This window comes from Gambusia affinis, linkage group LG06 (assembly GCF_019740435.1).
Source record: "Gambusia affinis linkage group LG06, SWU_Gaff_1.0, whole genome shotgun sequence".
Taxonomy (NCBI): domain Eukaryota; kingdom Metazoa; phylum Chordata; class Actinopteri; order Cyprinodontiformes; family Poeciliidae; genus Gambusia; species Gambusia affinis.
This window is the reverse complement of record NC_057873.1, coordinates 17,777,839-17,801,946: the sequence shown is the minus strand read 5'-3', so window position 1 is coordinate 17,801,946 and position 24,108 is coordinate 17,777,839. Positions and strand designations below refer to the sequence as shown.

Genomic DNA, 24,108 nt, shown 5'->3' with positions numbered 1-24,108 from the left:
GGCATCTTTGAAGAAAAGGAAAACAAAATACAGGTAAAGAGTATGATTGAATATAGCATGTGTTTACTGACAACTGCAGTGGGAAAAAATCTGTTCTCTGCAGCAAGGTTATTCTGAGTTTGTGATATGTGCATAAACAGTGCCCCCAAAAGGTCAAAGAAGGAATTACCATTTCTGGTACTAAGAAAATCCCTGCATGGTGTGAAGAATAAGTGACTTCATTTTCAGTTAACGTGCAGCTTGTTTGTGGTTGACATGCTTATATTTGCTTTCGTCCCACCTGGTACTCATAGGTATAGCTGAACTGTGCGTCCACCATGTGTATGCGGCAGCTTTTGTCGGTTCCCATGTAGAAGCGGAGCTGCTTCTTCCAGGCCCAGTCGTCAGTACTGGTGACGTCTGCCTGGTTGAGCTGCTTCACCACGCTGATGTTGTGAATGATATCTAAGATCAAAGCTTTCAGCTTCAGCTGCAGGATACTGGACTCTAAACATGAGGATATGCATAAATATTAACAATTTAAGCAATCAACCAAAATCTTACCACATGAAAAGTCAGATATTTTGACTATCTTTTCAGATAGTCAAACAATTTCCCATGTATTAAGAGATACATGTGCAAAACAGTCTTCCCTATTATATCTAATATAGTGCAAAATAGAAATACAGTGTAATGTAATCATATGTGTAAAGTATTTTTGGTTCACAGGGAAATACTTCATTTATTATTTTATTTGTCTGATCTTCAGGTTATGAGATTACTCTGTCAGAATCTCCTCCATGCTCAAAACAGAATGGAGATGAGAAGATGACACTTTTTAATCTATTATAAAATAGGCTGCTCTCATTAGAAATGCAAAGAAAGAATTAGAAATGCAACAATCAGACATTTTCTGGCCAATGCCAATTTCCAGTTTTCTTTTAGACCAATTGCGGTATTTAACAAGTTACTGTTGCTTTCTAAAGATTGTACATCACAAAAGGCAAATAAATATGTTAATTGTTTAATAGACAGGATGTTTGAATCCACGAGACAACTAAAGAACTTCACGAGCGTCAGTCTGCATCAAAGCATGTTCCTGGCCCTAACCTAGATCTAATACTTATTTAACTACAAAAAAAGCACATTATATGTTATAAGCATAAAATGCTGAAAATTGTACTTGAGGCAATTTAGAAAGTGACTCTAGTCTCCAACTCATCCAGATGAGAATTATGTTTGGTATACAGAACAGTCATCGCTGATGAAAGACAGTTTCCAAGCTACAGCAGTAACTTTGCTTGCATGACAAATGTTGTGCCAGTAAGTCATTTCTCTAAGACAACTTCCTGTTTTAAAATGTTTCCACAAAAATGATGCCTAATTCTAAGTCATACCATGTTTATATTTTGTCAAATAACTCAAAGGCTGTCGGACACATTTATTCTTACGATCAAACACATAAGATTTAGCAGAATACAGCAAAAAACTACAGAAGCCCTTATATTAACCCTTTTTATAAGCAAAAAAAAATCTCATGATAAAAATAGCTAATTTACTTCACTGATTTTAAAAAGAGATACATCCAAACCTGTGCATGGGAGCAGATAAAATACCTAGCCAAATATGCTGTCAAATTGCCAACCTGTTTTGTCTCTGTGGCAAAGAAATAAAGTTCCTGTTCTCCTTTTTGGTTAACAGCTCTTTTATGTAAATCTGGAAATTAGATGTTCCCTTCTGGCATTACTTTAGCTGCTTTAATTATTGTGAACAGGCTACAGCCTCTCCAGGTTGTACTTAAGGGATTCTCTAATGTAATGAGATGCTATCTTGAAAACATTTTACATTTAAATAGCTAAGGCTTAAGTGCAAAACAGTCTCAGAATGAACCTTGTTATCTGTAAACATCTTATAAGTCTAATCTACAATCCAATGCTTTAATAAATTACACAGAAAGGTCCTCTGTAACCGTGCAAAAAAGCCTGGAGTCACATTTTGCCAATTTCTTACAATGAGAAAAAATTGCCCCAAGTTACATTTCACAGATGAAATTATAGAAATAAGCAATGCTGCTACGGTATGAGCATTTTTGAAAGTCATGCTGGATTAGCATTTTTCAGCAACGTCCCATAAAATGGTGCCATTACAAATGCAAGGGAGAAACTTTTCATCTCATGCATGAATAACAAACCTGTTCTAAGTTCTTTTTTCCTTCTTTATATGTGAGTTCTGAGGAAAAAAAAATTGTCACACTTTGTGAAGCCATATTTTAAGCCGTGGGTCATTATAGTTTTAAGTCAGAAACTGTCTACACTGCAGGGGTCCCCAAAGTCGGTCCTCCAGGGCCGGCATCCTGCATGTTTTAGTTCTCTCCCTGGTGGCACCAACAACCTTTTCAGCAGGTCAATGTTCTTCTTAGGCCTTCTAATGAGCCATCATTTGATCCAGGTGCGTTAAACCAGGGAGAGAACTAAAACATGCAGGAGGCCGGCCCTCCAGGACCGACTGTGGGGACCCCTGGTCTACAGAGTTTTAAATGGTACTTCCCCTATGAGCAAATTCACACAAGATCAGTCATGAACAACTTATCTCAAAGTCCCCTGTACAAATAAAACAAAACATTTTAATCACAGTGAGATCGCTAACAATGCAAGAGGATGTGAAGTGCATAAAAAGCCACTTTCTGTCAGACTATGTGACAATCAAACACACATTCCTTTACTTCATTTTTCTAGATCATGGGACATTACTGACTAGGACATCATTGTGCAGAAAGTATAAAACAAATGATTACGGGTAGATAATGTGAGATTAATTTCAAAGAGGTTCCACAAAACATTCCCATACAATCATAATGATATTCAATTTATCGGAAAAAACTTCCACAAAACAAAAAATAATGAGTAACGTACAAACTAAAAGTGACAACAACTAGTAAGAGTGATTATACAATCATAATTTATCTTAAGGAGCTTGCCACTAGTGAGTTATATTTTTAATCCCCTAATTTTAGGACAACAGGGTCAGAGGTTAATGAAGGCCTTTGTGTGATTAATTTTGTGTTTTGCAGTGCAGAACGCAAATCGTTGTCTCCAAAAGAAATTCCAACTCCAGCACACTATTTTTATGGGAACCTTCAAAAATAGATAATTGCTTACAATCTGTAAAGAACTGAATTGTTCAGAAAAACACAAAAAAATAAGAAAAAATATACAAGTATTATTTAAAAAAAAAAAAAAAAAAAACTAACTAACTATCACAAACCATGTTTCACACAGATAACATGCAGCAGACTTTTGAACAATGTCTCCTAAAGGAAAAGTGGGAACTGAACTTCAAAATTTATGATGATATGATACCAGTTGTGTGACTTCCATTAAAGAAATTAATAGTCCTTTATGGAAAGAAAAGATTTAAAACTTCAAAACACCTATTACAGCATAATTATGAAGAAATTAAAGAGGTCCAAAATATTTTTGCAAATAAATAATCACTCGCAGGATTTTTTCTGTTTGAGGGTGACCAAAATGATATACATTATAAATCAAAGAAATATTCGGAGATGGCAGTGAACTGGTACACACTTAACTAAATTATAGAACCAAAGTGCAGCAAGTCTTTGTCAAAAAAGTGGATGACCATGACTTTTTCTATCTCACCATTTGATTCAAAAACATTATATGTAATGATCTCTGCCTTGCCCTAATAAACATGAAGAGATCAGGGGATGTTAAATTGCATGTGGGATGACTGAAAAGTGAGAGAGCTCTGTAGATCTGAAAGAAGTGCCTCAGAACTATTTGTTTGTTGTCAGGATGTGTTCTGTTTCCATTTTCTGGAATTATACAAAAAAGCCAAAACAAAATGTTTAAAGGTAACATTAACCGCAACAACCCACCTGTGTTAGGCTGGTCATCTGAGCTGGTTTCTACTGTGGTGTAGTGCTCCAATTTGCTATTAAGCTCCAACTCCAGCTGATGCAAACTTTGCTCCTTTATAGCTCTTTCCACATCTTCAGTAAACTGAATTTGTTCAGCCAGGCAGAGAATCTACATCAAACATCAAATAAATGAGACATATGTATTTCTTAGAGTGAATAATATGATTTAGACTTTCAGCCATCTTTAATCATTTGAAACTGTGTGGTCCAGTTTCACCAGACTTTAAAAAACAGTTAAGCACGTAAAGGTGTTTGTGTGTGTACCTGTGAAGGGAAGCGTGAGGGATCCACTTCCCCTTTCCTCTCCATAAATAGACATTCGTTCAGCAGATGTTTCAGAGTCTCCTTCATTTCCAAGGACAGCTCACTTAACCAAACCTTGAAAAATTATAAGACTTAATGTATTGGCTCCAGTAAGTTCAACATATAAATTCTTAACAATGGAAACAAAATTTTTACCACAAACCTCAAGTACACATCATGGACTACATCCTATTAAAAATGTTCAGAAGATTCTATACCTCAACAAGACTGGAGATGTGTACAACGTTTCTTAGCTGGACTACTTCTCCCTCCAAAGAACACATTGCGACAATGTTCTGGCATGGCTCGTCAAACACTACACTGTAGATGCCTGCACAATACATACATGCAGATTTCAGTGTTTAAATTATTACTGCACAGTTGGATGGCAGGGACACAAAAGGATGGGATGAAGCAAGATATATCAGCACAACATAGATGATGAAAACAGCTAGATAGAAAACCAACAGAGGTGGTCAACCTGCAAAGAGTTTTTTCAGGTGAGACTGGATGACACTCGGGTTTGTCGCCTGTCCCAGAATTTCTAAAAGATCATCATCACCAATAAAATAGAATCGCGGGAAAGCAGAACGCTTCTCCTGCAAAAACCACACAATTTTAACAATTTAACAATTTGCCGGAAAGCGAAATAAGCAAAATATATTTGGACAGAGCAAAGTCTGTAAATGTACCTCCAAGAACTCATTCAGTGACTTCTGGCAGCGCTGCAGCTGATCCAGTAATGTGACCAGGGAGTTTCTGATGCCAGCCCGTGAGCTCAGAGAAACAACTCTGTTATCCCTCTGGATGTCTGACATTATAGATCTGTTGCATATGTGGAAAAAATGCTATGTTTTATTTTTCCATAAAATGCATTTTATTGATTATTATCTGTCTATATCAGTGGTATCAAAGTCGGTCCTTGAGGTCCATGTTTTAGTTCTCTCGCTGGTGTAACATATGCGGATCCAATGACGGCTCATTAAAAGGCTTGAGAAGCTAAGGAGGTTGTTATGACTACAGGGAGAGAACTAAAACATGCAGGACGCCGGCCCTCGAGGACCGACTTTGGGCACCCCTGGTCTATATCCTCGTGTCTTTTGTGTAACTATCATCTAAAAAAATACACACTTATAAAAAATAACTAGCAAACTATATATGGGCATCATTTTAATGGGAATGTTGGACAAAGTACAGAATACCTGAAATCTTCATCCACTCGTTTAAAGCGGGCCTCCTCTCGAGGCAATGCCCCTCTTCCAAAAATAGGCTCTAGGTAAACCCAGCGCCTCTGAATGGCATTAAGATTAAGCAGATACTCATCTAAATCTGACAGGCGAACCTCCCACAAGCTGATCTGAAGAGACAATGCATCAATGTTATCATTTTGGATGTAACCACTTAAAAATGTTAAGATCAGTAAACTTGTCGAATCCTAAGGAACAAATATTCATAAATTCAAGTTTACAATAATCTGATCTAACCTTGTCCTGGAAGTGGCCATAGTAGGGTGAGTCTTTCAAAGACTGCAGCAAACAGCGGTTATCTCCCACCTGTGGGGGCAGAGAATGGTGATAACACCAGTGCTTGCTAAGCCATAACATTTCAGTGCATATTAATGTGCCTGTGTTTCCTACAACATATCTTTGTGAACATCCTGTTTTCCTATTAAACAGTTATTTAAGGTCAGTTCTTAGGTTTAAGTTTAAGACCAGCCTGAAAAAGTATGTAACAAAAAGAAAGCTTATCTAGTTAAATAATAATATTCTCTTCTTTTTGAATTAAATGCAAAACTGTTTGCATGCAGCTTTTTTAGAAGCAGAAAGTGGACAGAATTTGAGCCAAATCTATTAACATTGGCAAATAAATTGATAATTAAACACGCAAGTGACTCCTACTCAAAGAATATAAGCAAAACAGTCAAACAGACTCCTGTAAGTTACTATGCATGTAATTTAGCATGTAATATATCCCTGTGATATATTTACTATTAAATCATTTTTTACTAGAATGAAGTTATTTCTACCTCTATGATAATAAATTGTAATCACTGTGTCCCAGCATGTACCGTAATTAGTAGTCCTTATTTTATAGACCTTGTACACACACACTTCCACTTAAATCAGCAAGGTGGTTTCACATCACCTGGTTGACTATATCCTTCCAGTCCTTGATGAGACTCAGTGTGCGCCCACTGCTGTCTGTGTACTCAGTGAGAGTGAAGATGGCTGCAGCACCCCACAAATCCAGCTCCCTTAGGGCTTCTCTGATCGACACCTCTGCCTGAGCACGACTATTCAGATCCTGCGGTAAAACGAAGAAAACGTGTGAAAACAACAACATGCTCAGAGCTTACTGTTTCTTAAAGAGAGATGATTAAAAGTTGCTGGCTCACATCATCAATATGCTTAATGCATCTTGAAATAGCCCCCAAAATCTGCTGGAAGACTTGTTCTACATTCATTCTGACTGAGCTTTTTTGCAGAGAAGAATGAATACATTTCAGTTTTTCGATGTGCAAAGCTGCAACACATATGCCTCCCTAAAATCTGCGGCTACAATGCAAACAAAAGGTGGTTCTACAATGTATTGACTCTGACAGGGTGAACGCAAAAACCTGCCATACATTTTAGATTTTTTTTGTGTGTGTATGTGTGAGCTAAAGACAAATTCAAATGTGTGCTAAAGACATTTATGTGAGACTTGGAGAAGGTATATCACATACGATCTCAATGAAGTACAGGAAATGTTAAGAATTCAACATGACAATTTTAGTTTAAGAAATATGAATTATAAGTACAATTGACCTACTTATACAGAAAAGTTGGTTGAAAATACAAATTTAGCATTACAAATTAACTTAATTTAGTTATATTTTCTTTAAGTACAATCTCTAATATATATATATATTTTTAAAAACCTTCAGAATCATCAACCATTAAAAATGAAGGAGGTAAATCTCCCATCTCATCCCAAGAAATGTTAAGATAATATCTTAACCTGATTTACAAACATTTGAATAATTCTTTTTTTTAAACAAGGGAGCTGAAATTATTTTCACATTTACCTTTGTTCAGATCAGTAATTCTCATCCATAAGAATGCTCCTACAAACCTTAAGCTCCAACGCTTTCTCTACGATGGTATTTGCTACTCCGAGGAGGTCATTAAAGGTAAGTCTCTCCAAGGTGGTCCCTCGTGGAAGACCCAGCAGACGAAACATGTCCAACCAATGGTCCTGTGAAAGGTGCTCCCCGCGAACATACTTCAGCACAGGTACCATGTTCTGACCAAGCAGAGAAAAACACAGACATAAATACACAAACACAAACCCACTGCACCAAATGTTTAGCCAAATATATCTAGAATGGAAACTCATTGTGATGTAATGCTCAATTCCTGACCTCTGAGGTGCAGCAACCAATATTTTATATAAACTAAATTCCTGAAAATCTTTGGATAATACGGCAAAAACACAAATGACTCGATTGCAATAAGGTAAACATTACCTTTCATGATGTTTAAGAGTAAATTTGTATATCAACATAAAATTTCCAGTACAGCTATAATATGTGGTATTTTACCTTCAACTGGATCGTCTCAATTAAAGAAACAATACAACACAACATCTAGATATAACTTTTTGCTCCTTTGTAAAAAACAGAATTTTTTTTTTTTTTTTTTTGCAAAAATTAAAAATGTCAAAAAAACATCCAACAGAGCAAAATTCTATATATTTTTTTATATTGTCCATACCTTGTACTTGTCCACTTCTCCTTGGAGTTTAACAGACATGGCTGTTGGTTTTTCTAGTTTTCTCAATCGGTCTTGCCATGTAAAGAGAAACTCCTCAAACACATATGTTTTACTCCTGTAAAACCCAGCAAACAAACACATGAGAAAATACATTGCATGTAATAAGCACATTATTATTTTCTGGGTCTATCTTAGCAGCTAAACCTGAATGTGATCCAATCTTCCTGGGCCTTTTCTGTGAAGCCTTGCTGCCACTCCTCATACAGGCTCCACATCTGACTGTGCTCATCCATGTCTCTTTTTGTGTCTTCTGCCAGGGAGAAATCTGGAGGCTCCAGATTAAAATATGTGCAGTCTTCACTGCAAAAAGCAATGTAAAATATATTGCTTACTCTTCTATTAAAATTCACTGTGTTCTAAAGTGAGGTGGAAGTGAAGACCATTGTTAGATCAGAATATGTAGAATATACTACACAAGAAGAAATCCCCCCTCCCTGCTCTTCCATCTATCTTTAATGTAAGTTCATCAAACTGCACCAAACTTACAGCAGTTTATTGCGCACAAGCTCCATATCCTGGAACTCCTGCTGTTTGTCTCTGATTGTCTGAAGGCAAGCAAGCAGGGCGGCATGATCACCAGTCTCAAGCATCTCATCTTTAGGTTTTAGTTGGTCCCAGCGTGCTTTGAAGCGCTCCAAGTCTGCCCTGTAGGCACTGATACGACCAGCTGCATGATTTCGCATCACCTCTACCTAAGAACCAAACAAGCAAGAACAGAGAAGTAGCAAAAACATCACTTGTTAGGACAAAAAGTAGCTAAAAGAAGTTACTCATGTCCTTGGAACTCCTGAAACTCCAATATGTTTTTGACAAATCATCATAAAGTACTGCTTGGTGAAGTTTGCAGTTGGAAAATATAAATAAGTCCAGAGATGTGAATACTTCTCTGGAGCCGTATCTGCAGTAGGTTGCAGATACAGATGCACCGTTATTAAAATTTGGGCTGATGTCAATACCCAATACTAATATTGTTGTTATGGCAAAAATTTGATGTTTACCAATATTATATATGTAATATATATTGGTCAAACACTAACATCAGCTGATACAGATGTTAATGTCGATATGTTGTGTATTCCTAGTTGCTGAATAGTAATTCTAAGTTAACATGTGTTGACTTCACCTGGTCTTTGATCATTAGCTGATGGCTCTCCATGACAAGTTCCAGTTTGTCCCACTTGGCCCTCAGTGAGGATAATGAGTCCAGACCTGCCCCAGCCACACCACGCAGAAGGGAGTTTTTCTCCTCAGCAAACTGGAATTGAGGCAAAATCTAGGAACAGACATCAAATACAATATCTTTCATACTATATAGCCAACATCTGAGCAATATTGCATTGCCATGTAAGAGTCTGAAATATGATACATTTGTAAAAAAAAATTAAATAAATAAAATATATATATATATATATATATATATATATATATATATATATATATATATATATATATATATATATTTATATAATTTGGACATATATATATATATATATATATATATATATATATATATGACTTAATATTGACAAAACATAATATATCTAATACTTATACTGACTTAAGGGACTAACACTATTTTCCCAGTTAAGCAAGGTTTAGGTGTATGTATGTCTTACTTCAGGCTTACGAGCAACGATCTGGCTGTATTTGACAGAAGCTGCACCAATCTCCTCCATGCTTTCAGGTCGTGTGACCAGTGCTTCCATTGACTCTGAAACAAAGCTCTCTATGGCCTGTGTATGGCCTGAAATTAAGGGAAAAAAATAAACATAGAAAAAGGAACTGACTGTAAAAGGGAATTTCATTTGGCCTAACACTAGAGCAAAAAAAGGCATTAACAAAATGCAAAGAATAAAATGACTGGAGGGAAAAATATGAAGGTGGTTACCTTGTATTGATTTCTTAAGTGACAAGAGCAGCAAGTCAAACAGTCTCTGGATCAGGTCATCAATGGTGGCTTTCACTGGATCACAGTTGACTGTAATACAGTCTACCTTCTCCTGGCTGACGAGGAGAAAACCAGATCTGTTGTTAAAATAATGTGAACTGCACCAAACAATTAACCAAGGATTAAATCTATGTATTTCTTAAATCTATTTCCATTTTTGTTGTATTTACCATTCTGTTTAATATGATTGGATTAGATTTAATAATTGATTCAATCTGTTGCTGTTACATGTACCTGGGGAGGCGTTCTGACTCTTTCCCTCTGGCCTTGAGGGCCTTGAAATTTCTCTCCCAGTCCTGCACAGACGTGAGATGCGTCTCGACCAACTTCTCTAAATCTACCTGGCCCAGCATCACCCACTCCTAGACAAAACCAGACAAATGTCAGTTAGTCGCAGAGCATATTTCCCATTTTTAAATAGCTTTGTGTTAAAGGTGACAGAAACTGAATGTCCTACCATGAAACACAAATGACGAAATAAAAACAGAACTAGAGGACAATAGAGAAGTATGAGGTTGAGGGTTTCTCCCTTGTGAGTTAGATATGCTTGACTAAGTGCCAGAAGTGACAAGATAGCAAATTGTTCCTTAATATTCTCTAGGGGGTACTCCTAGGGGGAAAGTGCTGACAGTAAAAACAACAGAGCTACAGTATAAAAATGGAGAAGCATGAGTGATCAAAGTTTCATTCTTTCAAAGAAAACAAATTAGAGAACTGAACAAAGTCTCACTGAGCACAAGGTGGCAGGAGAGTAAATATTTAACCTTCTTTTAAATGTTCAAATCTAGTCTAATTTCTGAACAAACAAATGTCCTAACACTTGTATGAAGGCAATTTGGACATAAAGTTCCACAACAGCTTTCTATTATACTCATCTTCAAAGTCACATGCTGTTCTGGTAATTCACCTTGAACTTATCTTGTGTGGCCTGCAGGCGGCTAAAGAGGTCCTCAGCTTTGCTGAAAATAGTGAGGAACCCAGAGGCGTTTCTGTTTATCATTATGTTGAAGATAACCTCCTCCCCTTGGATGCTGACGCCTTTGAATTGGTTTGGGATTGAGATGAAACGCTTCATCTCCCTGAAATATCGAGCTCGCACCTCCTCAAATGGCGGACGAAACTGTAAACGGCCCTGCCTGTTGAGGTCACAATAATATTAAAGAGCTCACAATTTATTATAAATACCAGCACAAAAAAAATTTTTATGAAAGAGGAAGAGTTGGACAGGAAATGAAGAATTATGAGGTAGACGTGTGAAAAGAGGTGGGAGGCACAGTAACAAGTCTCGTTAGCAATCTGCATATAAAAGCGAAAATTAGTGGGTGGGGGGGAAGATAAAGCAAAAAAACAGGCAGGCATAGGTAAAGTAGTTTCTCAGCTAGAAGTACACTTACTTGAAAATGAGGTCAACATGTATGTCAGGCAAGTTCTTATTCAGTGCTTCCAGACCAGTCTGATACTGGTGTTCAAGAGCCTTGTAGAGCTGATAGTTCCAGTGCTGACGCCAAGCCTGCATGTCATCCCAACTGAACCCCTAAATAAACACAAAGAGAAATGCAAATACACATATATTCATTATTATCTCTCAAATGAGAAAGAAGCCTGTATACCCCCGGCACCCATTATGTGCCATATACCTTTAAGGTATATATACCTTAAAGGTATAAGTTTCTTGCTAAAAACTTATTTGTTAAAGTGTTTGCCTAAATTTGTTATTTTGCTATTATGTCATTTATGTGTATTATTATTTGTCTTCAAAATATCAGAGAACGCACATAACATTTTATTTTTTCATCTGTCTAATGTTACTCTTTCTTGAGTCCAATGTTTGGCTAACCAGCTCTGATCTAGTTCTCAAGAACTAATATCCTGTAACTTCTAGGTCATCGTGGTGTTTTAAAATTTGCACAGTGGTAGTTCTTAAGCACTGAACCTAAGCATTTCTGTTCTAGATTCATTCTTGCTCCAATACAGAAGAATCAAATGACTGAATTTCCTCATCAGCATTCAGTCATTTAGCTCTGCAGAGGCCTGGCAAGGTGCCATTTGTTTAAGAGGGTTACAGAAGAGATTCAGAAGTTGCAGGGCATGACTGAAGTTGGGTACACCTGATCAGGAGACAAAGGCACCAGTTGAACACATTCTAGAAAAAAGATCATTGCTTAAATGTTACTTTAACAGAGTCAGGATTTAAAGCTATTCCTGCTGCTTGTATCCAAGTTTGGAAATCATCCATAGTCAAATGTAAAAACAAGAAAAACCCATCAAGCACAGACATATGTAGGAAGTGGTGGTGCTGTGATGGAGGGGAAGTCCCAACAGAAATCTGTTGTGGCATGCTTTGAAGTTAAATTTGTACCGTACTTGTATAATTTATGTTAATATGTACAGTCATGTTAATAAGACCGTTTATAATATAATCTGTTCTGTAATAAAAAAAAAGAAAGAAATGCATGCAATGCTATAATTCTGTAAATACCATAGCCTCCAGAGTGGCAAAGCCAGTGCGGAGTTCCTGGAGGCCATCTTTCCATCGCTGCTGATGTTTTAGTAGGTCCACATTCATAAGCATCACCACCTGAGAAGTACACCCAGAGGTATGGACAGAAACATAACCTCAAGTTATCACTATCTGATTAAGTGAGGAAAAAAAATCATGCTCCAAAGACTTATGGCAATAATTCAAATTACTGTTGCTCTGTCTCAGTGCTATCACCTTGTCGATGAAATCAGTGTGCCATTTTCGTAGCTTTCTGTTCTCAGTGGAAAGCTTCTCTGCAGCAGACTGCAGGTTGCTGATGTATACCTCCAACTCTTTGGGATTATCCCAGGTGATCTGGAGTTTATTACCTGATTCCTTTGACTGGGAACGATGATTCTGACAAAAAGAATATTACATCAAATCTAAAAGCACAAAATTGTATGATACTGTTTAAAAGTGTCAATCTGCTTTGTTGTTCAAGATACAGTAAGTACTTGTGTCTGACAATATTGTAATTTTACATTTCACATTTAAAGCTTTTATCTCATGCTTTGCTTCTGTACCTTTATGACCTGCTCAAAAGCCAATGCAAGACTGAGCATCATGGGCTTCTGACAGGGGATCATTTGTTGGTCAATTGTGTTGTAGAAATGGGCCACCTACAACACAGAGACATTGTTCACAGTTTACAGAACATTTACATTTAGAATAAATTTTGACATAAAAAAAGAGAGATTTTGGAGCCTAATCTACTGTCTCACCTGTTTTAGGACGATGGCTTGCCTGTAGAATTTGTCTGCTGTATTAGCTGCCTGCTGTATCTTGGCTGGAATGGGAAAACCCAGAGCTGAAAGCTGTCTGACCTCCTTGACCAGACTGACCAACCTGTCTGAGTACTGGATCTTCAGTCTGCCATCCGCATGGTCCAGTTCCATAACCCGATTACTGGCTTGAAGACTACACAGATGGAGGGAATCAATTTCGAGACATGGTTGCTTGTAGAACAAAAAAAAAGAAAAAAAACACTAGAATCTCCTTGTCTTGATACCATTGCTGATTATGTGTAAAGCATTATTGGGATTTAGACATAAAAATTATACAAAACATGGTTTCTGTAAGTTTCGCTGAATTAAAGTTAAGACTTACCTTTGAATTACAAGCATTATACATTACCGCAATACCCTGCTTAAATACTTGTAGTTAAAAAGAACTGTATTTCAAAACCCAGCATAATTAGTTTAAAAACTCCTTTTAAAATTCTATACTTCTAACCTGATCCCTGATTTTGGGTCAGCCAATCCAAAAAGTATCTCTCTGGACCAGTCATCAAACTGTTCCTGTTTATACGCCCTCAACACTTCCAGAAGATCATCACAGAACTGCAGAAAACTCTTGAAGCCAGACAGGTCTGAAAGCAGAGCCTCTGATATCCTGACAGAGTCTTCCACCTGACACAAGAGAGCAAGCATATAAAAGAAAAGAGTTAGGGTGTTTTCATGTGGTCATTTTCTTACCATTTAACCAAAGAGAATCTGTTCTTTAAGTCTTAGATTATAATAATGGAAGTTTCTTAACTCGTGTAAAACATCCTCCTTTACCTTGTGTAAGAGATGTTGCACCCAAACAATTTTGTTGACAACCTCAGGGAGGTTCCTGCCAACAAGCGGGCCAATCTTGTCTCCAGGGCCTCCGTGGCAACGGCTCTCAAAATCATTCTTCAGGCCTTAAAAAATCAATAGCATAGAACTGAGTCAATAACTGACTCCAAAGCTGCACTTCACTTAGTCCATTTTAAGGACTAGCTTTCAGCTAAAACTTGTCTTATGAGTCAGATACTTTGATTGAGTGGATTTATTAGTGATTTCAGAAACGATCCAGTAAAAGGCATTCACGGTAAAAACAAAAGTCTCAATTCATCACTCATTTTTTGCTCAATCACTTCTAGATTGAGGTAGGCAGGAGGGTGAGTGTATTAGCACGCTCCACTGGTGAAGAACGGTGTTTAAAGTCTGACACAGAGAACACCTTCAAGACACATTTAGAACAACAGTATTTCTCACGATATTTTCTCTATCACGTGTTCCTTTTCAGATACGACTTCTTTTTGATTCTGCTTCTTAATAAAACTTTCTAAAAGTCCTCTAACCTTCACTGTTATATCTGATTACACAGTTAATTGACTAAATCATAAATTTTAAGTGGAAACAATAGTTTTAATTCTGTAATAAAATCCAGCAGTCCAATAATTATGATCAAATGTAGAATCCGTTTTTTAAGATTTTCTACGTTGCATAAGCACAATAAGTCACAATCATATCTTATCTGTGACAGTAACAGTCATTTTACATGATAATTATGTACCCTTGTTGTAGTCAAGGAGCTTGGCCAGTAGCTTCTCCCTCTCTGACTGGAGCTCTTTGCTGATTGTTGGGCGTCTGATTAACTCCTTATGTTTCTGAAATACCTGCAGAAGCTACATAATAAGCAAACACACAACATAAGTTCCCCCTGTTCACTTAAATCATCTGTTCAAGTGTTGAGTTTCAATACCTGTTGTGGGTTGTCCTGAACATCGGCGATGTGGCTCTTTAGTGTGCAAGCAACCTCCTGCTCTGATGGAGCTATTACTCGCTCAAACTGAACCACTGCTGCTCTCCAAAGAGGCTACAAGAAACGTAAAACTGTCACAACATGAGCACAGGGAAAAATTCAGTGCTTTCACATCTTTTCATTCATTGATATACATGTCTACATGGTTATTTCGCGTCATGATCAACTGAAAGGACCAGATGGAAATGGCAATTAAAACTGAACCTCTAATATTACACCCTTACCAAACTCTGGAGGTATAAATAAACACAAAGTCATGACGAACTGGCTTTCATGGCTGCTTGATCCAAGAAATATGTTGCTCAGCAGAATCGGATGCAGATTAAAAAAAAACCTGCTGAGGATGGTGCACCAGAACTTTTTATGTATTTAAAGTACTGAATCCGTTTAGAGAACACACATGAGGACTACAACACAGAGCAGTACCATGGGCGAAATAGACAGGAAAATATATTTGTAAGCCACATTTCTTTGATTCTTCTATTCCAGAAGGGTAATCTCAATAGATCATCTGCCACGGTGCAAAAGAACAAAGTGATCTATAATAGAGGTTTGTGTTTGAACGTTAGTTGAGAAACCATAACGTGAGAGAGGCTATTGATGTAAATATATTAGAGTAGGCTCTCACTGCTTTCACAATCTTTGTGTTTCCTTTTCTGTAAAAATGCCAATGTTGCATCCGGAAATAGGTCATGAGTTTTTTTGCATAAAAAGTGAAGTAGTAATATCATTTCACAAGTGGAAAGTGAGAACACCACCATAAGCTGGATGTTAATTTTTTTTAAAAATATCAAAGAGATTAAACTCATTTATGCACAAAATAATGGGTGGGTTATAATTTTTGGTTTATTATTGGCTTTTCTGAAAGAGCTCTATCACTCTATAGCTTTTTTTCTATAACTTTTACTTATACTTCTATCGGTCACAACTATTTAAGCACATCTTATTAACCTAATAACAGTAGATCTACTGAGATAGAATTTCCACATTTAGCAGGGGATTCCCCTGTCTGGAGAGATTACATCTTACATCTTAATACTGTAGGCTATGAATGTGTAGTCCCTGACATATCATAACATGACCACATCACGTCAGCAAAAACAAAAAGTCCAGGCAACAAGTTCACACATAATACAGCCTCAGCGAAGTTGCTATGAATTAAATATGTGCAGCTAATTAGGCCTTTTTTGTCTACCATTAATTCAATTGTGGATAAATTGGATTAAATTGCCTATACATTAAGTTTCTGTAAATTAAAATGAGAGTAGAACTGGTTTTGTATTTTCATCTAGAATTTTTGGTTGTTAAATACTCAATATAATTTATTTTTGAAGACTTAATACAATATACGTAATTTGACAACGGCGATGGAGGAGAATAGGTCATGTAAACTATTTTGCTATGTCAACTGAAAAGGAAATGTTGCAGAAAACTGACTTACCTAATCTAATATGAGCAATTGAAAATAAATATACTAAATGCCTGTAGATGTCAAGTTTTGACAGAGTGCTCTAAATCTGACCTCAGTGTAAGGATTGTAATGTAGAGGATTGAGTCCAGAAAATGGTTCAAACACACGATCAGCAGACAGGGCCTGCTGCTTTCCTCCCGGTAGCAAACAAAGCAGTTTTTCATGAACCATGCGGACAGTCACCACCTAGCAGACACAGAGATACAATAAGGATCAAATATGATTGCTTTCTCTAATATTGCACAGCAGAAATAGCTGTACTTTGCATTAGATTGTGGTTCCTTAGAAAAACCTGGCAAAAACAGAAGTAGCCATGAACATAATACATCACCAGACAACAACCTTTAAATATAAAAAAAAAAAAAAAAAAAAAAAACTCCAACGAGGCAGAGAAAAAAATGAAACAGCACAAAATGAAGAGAAAAGAAGCTCCGTTATGTTGTACTGACTGAAAACATTTGGAGTCATTATAAGACAATACTGAGATAATTTTCCAAGGTTCATGTGCTTTTCCACAATTTGTTGAGACACAAAAAGATTTCACAGCATTGACATTTTTAAAGCACCCTAATCAGTACATTGTCAAAAATATTTGCTTGTGCGTCTTCAGACGCATATGAACTTGAATGACATCCTATCCTTAAGAGTTTGTTATGTCGGCCTAGTCTTCACAGCTATAAACACGTTGCAGTCTTCAAAAAAGGCTTTGCACAAGAGTAAGAGAATGTTTTTGGGGGAATGTTTTAACCATTCTTTTAGTCAAACACAAATGTTTGACAAGAAGACCCCTGCTCCAATTCAATACAACACTGTTTTCTTAGGTTACTCTGTTGTATGTGTTTACCTCTCCAGTCAAATTCACAATATAGCTCATTTGATCAGATTTTTGAATTCCCCTTAATTATAAAAAATAGTTGTAGGTTTTACATTTTACAAAAGTGGGAATTTACAAGGCCCTTTGGCTGAAAATACTTCTGAGAAAACAAAAACACTACATAAGAAAAGAAAATCTTCTTTTCTCAATAATAGCTCATTGTTGCTTCCTCTTTTTTATGTTTAGGAAAACAAGTCAAATCCCATGTAAATGTGGAAAAAAATGAAAGCATTTTATTTCACCCATTGATTGCTTTAAAAGAACAGTTGAGAAATTATTCTTTCATGTTCCTGAATCAAAATCATGTTAGAACCATTAGTTACCTCATTTAGCCGCTTTGCAAGGCAGTGAAGGGTTTGTGGACAGTGTTTATTTCCTTTCCAAGGATGTGGAGCATGTCTTTTCCACACCTGAGAAAGAACATAAAGGCAAACATGATTTTGGCATTCATTCTATTTCTTTTGATAAAGTGACCAACAACATTTTTGAGTCAGACTTGTATATTTGAATAAAATCTTTGTACAGATCAACTTCTGTCATACCTGTCCAGTCAAATGCTCGCAGGCTTCCACCCACTGCTCACAGATGGAGACCCCTGTTCTGAGATTGTCTCTCATTAATAGAAATGGCTCTTCAAAAATGTTAAGACCACTCAGCTTCCTCTGGACATACCTTCCTAAAGCTCCACCTTTCACAGGTACAACCACAAAGATAAAAGAAAGACTCATTTAAGCATACCACACAAGTTTAATACACACAGTAAATGACATTATTAAAATTATAGCATTTTCATACTTAAAGAAAAAATACGTATCAGCATAAAATGTTAAGTACATGAAGCTGTTTTATGGAAACAAACTCAGTTTTGGTTCTCCAAACTGACCATTTCAACAATGTAGAGTGGTTCATTTGACTAAATATAAACACACTAAGATATAATTTTGCTTTACAAAAAAAAAAATACAACATCAGCAAAAAATGTTTTTAGTTCCTTGTTTTGGTTCATGTATTTCAAGGAGACTCCCACCAATGACGTCCATTAGCCGGATCATCCGCAGCTCTGGAAACGGCTGGAAATCTGTCTGTCTCCAAACATCATCGAGACTATCTTTACTCTGTTCCACTAGATCCATGACATCTGACATGGACAAACTGTCAAGACCAACGTATTCCTGGTGGACACACACACACACACACGCACACACACACACACACCATGTAAAATTTTATTTCCTAAATAAAAAAAAAATATCTTAGTAATAGTCCTTAACGACAGTGTTTTTATATGGGTACTAAAATCAGACAATTCACATTTTAAGACGTTCAACTTAAAGAAAATGGTTTCATGTAGCAAACACTAAATGGATTTGTTTTACTACCTTAATAGTAAGCTTGTTGTATGATTTCCAAAAAAACTCCTGCATACCTTTTGTATGGATTTGAACTGTTGTGTAAAATACGATGCCCTTTCTCTCAAACTGCTCTTCTCTGCAGACTCAGAAAGATTTGCCCAAAATTGGAACTCATCACTGGGGGTCAGGATTCCTGCATCAAGTGTTAAAATAATAAAATATCAAACAAAAATAATCATCAAAACAATTTAATATTAACAAATTGATATTTTTCTCTTTGTATACTTCATTAAATTTGAATACAGTAAAGCTTTCTGTTTTTTGGAGATCATTTCTTTGAGTGCTTGCCATTACTGAAAATATTATTGAAGGTGTGCAGTATATTGCAGACAACCAAGTTTTATTTGATCAGCAGTTTTTAAGAATCAATTTATCATTTACATTTTTTAGATAATTTTTTGGATATAAACTTACCAAATGACTAACTTATCTCTCATCTATTGCTGTGAGAAATGTACTTTTTGCTTCCTTAAGAGAAATATAACAGAAATTGTGGGTGTCTAGCTGAATATTAAATTGGAGTATAAATAAATCTTAATATTAAATATTAATATCTGCAAACATTATGCAGATGGGTATTCATTACATTTTGCCCCAAAAGGGTTAAAGTACCTCTTTAACCATAAAGGAGCTGTTACCTTGATCACTATATTTCTTTAAATAGTTTACATAAGAACATACCCAGGACATCATCTTCTGTGCGGCCCTTCATGGCAGAAGGTTTATCTCCTGACTGGCGGACCACAGAGCCCAGGCCAGCTTCCAGCTCATTTAGCAGACTTGCGAGTTTAGGGTCGAAAGCTGAGCGCCAGCGCTCATCCTTGAAGAATACAAGGATTTGTAAGAAAAAAACAAACATGCCAAGCTTTACTCCTACAGAAGACCAAAATGTAAGAAAATTTACTCATATACTGTATGTACTTGCATTCACCCCTCGCAATCCCACTAAGGGAAGAGGGTGAACAGAAAATGGATGGATGGATGGATGGATGGATGGATGGATGGATGGATGGATGGATGGACTTGCATACAGAAAGATTATCTTTTGCTCAGCCAGGAAGGATTTGTTTTAAATGGTACATGTCTCAAAACGCAATCAAACAATTATTTTTTTGCATGCTGAGATTTTTTTTTACCTGACTCCATGATCAACAAGAATTTATCCTGCAACAGTCTATGCATTTTTCTAAATGAAAAATGCATCTAAAAAGGCTAACCTGAAGCAGTACAGGTGCAAAGACCTGCTTTACAGCCTGATAGAGGGTGGTGATGGGAGATTCCAACATGGAGGACACCAGGAGGCTCCTGTGAAGGTTGTCTTCTGTGATCACAGTGGGATGCAATTTGAAGAATACCAACACCTTCTCTTTGCTGTTCCCCGAAGACTCAATCTGATTTTAAACAAATGGTAAGAAACATGTAAATTCATTAAATCATCAAATTAAATATTTGTTACTATGTTGGCTTTATAAATTTTTACTTCTGTAGATATTTTCTGCTGCATTTTGTGTGTTACCTTATTCGACAAGTGAAGCTCATTATTATTTCTGGTAAAGGACAAGATAAATTCATTTCCATCATCCAAGAAGTTATTCAGCTCTTGGTTGTCAGCCAGGGATGACGAAGGTTTTACACCATAGAAGTTTCCAGCTGTGGCCAGGACAAACTTTTTTCGAGGATCCTCTGGACCAAGGGGCATTTTTCAGCTCAATGTTGCAAACTAATAATGACAAAGCAAAAACATTAACACAGTCACTCTGTCTGAAAGACAGGATTAGGATTAGATAGGAAGTCCCCTGCCAAATGTGGAAGATAGGAATTCATATATTATATAGGGGAAACAAAATATTAGTAAAACATGAAACTACAATATTGTCGCTTCAAAATGCCCCTAAACTTAAACATTAAACACGTTGATCAGGTGTGAGAAGTGAGGGCTGTAAAAGCTTTTCCAGTATGCATAGAATATTACAGGCCGTTTTTTTTTTTTTTTGTTTTTTTATCCATGTCATCCAAAACATAATATGCAATGACCTATTGCATCCTAGCAGTAATTTACAATGGCAATATTGTACTGATTGATATTGCAATTATAATTCTGAGCCAATATATTGTTCAGTTCAAACTAACTGTTTATAACCATGATGCTCAAACCTTTTACAAGTTTCACTTCAGTGAATACCAAAATCTTAACAGTCATCTTAACAATCATTTCAAAGCAATAGTACAAAAGACTTTAACATCAGTGTTAATTTACAACCAAACAAAAACTAATACACTCTTGCACTGTATGATTTCAAGCTCTCACCAGACACATTTCTACATGTATCCTTGTAACCTACCAAAAAGTAAAAACTAGAGAGAACACTTTCATTCTGCTGGTTTTCTCAATGTGAGTATGTTTATGATGTAATGGTCCAGGTATCAGCAAAGGTACCACAGTTTAAAAGAGCCAAAGATGTTGTGCTTTTTTTCCCACTCTCAATCCTAGATCCACTCACTTTATGGAGGGCAAGGATTTCTCTGAGGTATTTTAAAAATCTGTACACTACTGACTAATAGAATGGATCTTGCATCAGATGTCCACGCATCGTAATACCCTTCACTTTTTCGAGGTTAAACACCTCGAAATAAACGAACTGCACTAACGGTCTATATGTTAAATCAGTAACCATGATTCCCTTCACATCGAAAGAGAAAACATTAGAAGCACAAAAATATTATTGTTTAACAGTACATTTCACTATTAATATTTACTACAAAGTTGTGATTTTTTTTTTCTGTTTTCACCAGTAGGTTTAAACGGTAACTAAGTCACTAGGCTGTTATTAAGGCAAAGCAATAGATCTGCATGGATAGCTAACGCAAAAGTACTAGCTAACGTTAGCTGTTGTCTTGGAAATAAACATTCATCGTAGCAATAAGCAAGGGTAATTGCAACTTGTTAGCAACACGAGAAAATTTTACTTGTATTTACCTTTAACCTGTAACCGTTGTGCTATCGCAGCTTTTGAGAATTAAGTTCTTGGTTAGACGCTATGCGCTACAATGTTGCCAACAGAGCTTTTCTCAATGCTGGCGTGGTTACTAGGTAGCAACTACGACACGTTGTACCACGTGACACTAAGCAAATTTACTAACATTTTTTACGTAAGGCGGGTGCGCAGCTGAGGAGAAGGGCTCTCCTGTTTGCTGGGTTTCGGTTTGTTCTTTTTCTTTTTTATTAATATTTACTGGTCGTGGTCTGCGAGTGTAGTCCTTCCAGTTTACTTTAGTAGCATTGAAAATAGACTTCCGTTTAATGCTATTGTCATTTTAGTAACTTTGAACATCTTTCTTTCAATAATAGGTTATTTCTTCCTCTGTGAAGGTCAGATTTAGGAAGTACATAATTCACACGTATCATATCCAAAGATTTTCCCTTCTAAACTCTGAATATGCAACTCCTCTAGAGTTACCATGGAACTCTTTAATGTTCTAGTTCAGCCCAATCAGTTTTAGTAGACAATAAAGACTTGACAGATTATGTTTGGGAGATAAATTAAGCATTGCTCTCTGAGATGGACAAAGTTTAAGAAATGTTTATTATTATTATTATTATTATTATTATTATTATTATTATTATTATTATTATTATTATTATTATTATTATTATTATTATTATTATTATTATTATTATTATTATCATTATTATTAGTAGTAGTAGTAGTAGTAGTAGTAGTTGTAGTAGTAGTAGTAGTAGTAGTAGTAGTAGTAGTAGTAGTAGTAGTAGTAGTAGTAGTAGTAGTAGTAGTAGTATTTTGCTTATAATGCTTTAAATATCTTCACAACTTACTTTCCCTGAAAGGTATGTGTTCTTTGTAACCTTGAATTTACTCTGCCATAACAGACTGAAAGGTTTGGCTAATAATTCAAGAAAACTAGAAGTGTCCCAATTTAACTAAAGGAACTAACTTTAATAATAAGTTATTAATCATATTTGATAATATGTTGGCATCCAAGCATGGATGCATATTTTGATTCCCAGCAAATTATGAGTTTTACACATGAGAAAGTAAAAATGGCAAAATACTATTGTGGGTTTTTCCCTCATCTGTACCCGATCTGTTTATGTGACCTATAACTGGTTTTAGTCTTTAGAACCACGTTTGGCTGACTAATGCGTCTGAATTCACTGAAATCAAACAAAAGGGGTTTTACTGTACTCTTAATATCTTTTGTACCTGCAGATTTCTCACTCAAGATACATGAATGCATGTCCACATAAAAAGAATCAAGTGAGGCACCAGATAGCTCAGTGGTAGAGCAGGTGCACCATGCACAGAAGCTACATATCTTAATGCGGTTGTCCCCGGTTTGATTCCCGGCCCTGGGCTATTTGCTACATGTCTTCCTCTTTTCGCTCTGCCCTTCTTCCTGTGAAGCTAGAATTGAATAAAGGCCACAAATGGTGTATCAAGTTAATCAGTAAACAAACAGTGTCAATAGAAACTGAGAAGGTTAAGTCACCATCTCTATAAACCAGCCTAGTTTTATAGGAGTCCAATTAATCATAAACTACTATGTGTGCAAATAGTTATTTATGTGTTCAATAAACAGAAAGAGCTGTAAAAGGCCATAATTTATTTGTTCATTTAATAATATCCTGCTGATTAGCATTTGAAAAAAGAGGGATATAAATGGCTTATTTTTCAGTAAAAACACATTAATTTCAATAATTTCTCTAATATCTAACTTGTCACCAAGCTGCTGGCTACAGAGTCTTTCATGCTGCTACATGTCTGTCAGCCTCCGACAGCTGCTGAGTGTCATATTTATTTTAAAGTGAAATCAATTTTATTGCTCAGGTCAGTGATGTTTTAGCCTGAAGCACTTTATATACACTACTGATTTTATAATAGGACATATATTAGCAACATAAATTATCATAAAATTATCTTAAATTAATGCTACCCAACAATCTGATCAAATGTGTTCTAATCCTCAGCATCATTCACTACAGAAGACTCATTCATAAAATAATTACATAAAATGACATTATTTTAAGTCTTTTAAACAAACAGTGTAGAAGTCTATAATTTTCTTCTTATTTTAAAGGCCCTCTTATTAAATGCAGAGATTTAATTTATATTTTAACACTGTGTTAAAGGATAATTTTATCAATAGATTTTGCCACAGCTGGCTCTTTTTAGGACATTCAAGATCTTGATGTTGCCAGAAATGAAAAGTAGTTTTACATACCTGCCTTAGAGATGGTTAACAGTTACATATCTG

General features: G+C 36.1%; 1 protein-coding gene across 4 annotated transcripts in view; it reads right to left on the bottom strand.

Moving 5' to 3' along the window:
* Positions 1-21,936, bottom strand: part of LOC122832108 (cytoplasmic dynein 2 heavy chain 1) — a 101,008-nt gene extending 79,072 nt beyond the window's left edge. For 3 of the 4 annotated variants that reach the window (XM_044118529.1, XM_044118528.1, XM_044118530.1), the window contains exons 1-36: positions 21,812-21,919; positions 20,351-20,554; positions 20,052-20,225; positions 19,516-19,654; positions 18,849-18,967; positions 18,450-18,594; positions 17,965-18,110; positions 17,746-17,832; positions 16,600-16,734; positions 15,018-15,131; positions 14,829-14,940; positions 14,066-14,190; positions 13,740-13,915; positions 13,229-13,424; positions 13,031-13,126; positions 12,702-12,863; positions 12,465-12,563; positions 11,380-11,519; positions 10,893-11,121; positions 10,220-10,347; positions 9,926-10,041; positions 9,654-9,781; positions 9,161-9,310; positions 8,524-8,729; positions 8,182-8,337; positions 7,978-8,092; positions 7,337-7,507; positions 6,368-6,526; positions 5,707-5,775; positions 5,425-5,579; positions 4,915-5,047; positions 4,704-4,821; positions 4,441-4,553; positions 4,184-4,297; positions 3,878-4,028; positions 281-486 (exon numbers count right to left, since the gene is read on the bottom strand). In XM_044118529.1, coding sequence (XP_043974464.1) covers positions 281-486; positions 3,878-4,028; positions 4,184-4,297; positions 4,441-4,553; positions 4,704-4,821; positions 4,915-5,047; positions 5,425-5,579; positions 5,707-5,775; positions 6,368-6,526; positions 7,337-7,507; positions 7,978-8,092; positions 8,182-8,337; positions 8,524-8,729; positions 9,161-9,310; positions 9,654-9,781; positions 9,926-10,041; positions 10,220-10,347; positions 10,893-11,121; positions 11,380-11,519; positions 12,465-12,563; positions 12,702-12,863; positions 13,031-13,126; positions 13,229-13,424; positions 13,740-13,915; positions 14,066-14,190; positions 14,829-14,940; positions 15,018-15,131; positions 16,600-16,734; positions 17,746-17,832; positions 17,965-18,110; positions 18,450-18,594; positions 18,849-18,967; positions 19,516-19,654; positions 20,052-20,225; positions 20,351-20,533 — 4,965 coding nt within the window. In that variant the 5' untranslated portion in view covers positions 20,534-20,554; positions 21,812-21,919. Of the gene's footprint in view, positions 1-280; positions 487-3,877; positions 4,029-4,183; positions 4,298-4,440; positions 4,554-4,703; positions 4,822-4,914; positions 5,048-5,424; positions 5,580-5,706; positions 5,776-6,367; positions 6,527-7,336; positions 7,508-7,977; positions 8,093-8,181; positions 8,338-8,523; positions 8,730-9,160; positions 9,311-9,653; positions 9,782-9,925; positions 10,042-10,219; positions 10,348-10,892; positions 11,122-11,379; positions 11,520-12,464; positions 12,564-12,701; positions 12,864-13,030; positions 13,127-13,228; positions 13,425-13,739; positions 13,916-14,065; positions 14,191-14,828; positions 14,941-15,017; positions 15,132-16,599; positions 16,735-17,745; positions 17,833-17,964; positions 18,111-18,449; positions 18,595-18,848; positions 18,968-19,515; positions 19,655-20,051; positions 20,226-20,350; positions 20,555-21,811 lie in introns of all 4 variants that reach the window. The other variant, XM_044118527.1, reaches the window with a different exon arrangement.
* Between the last annotated feature and the right edge of the window lie 2,172 nt (positions 21,937-24,108).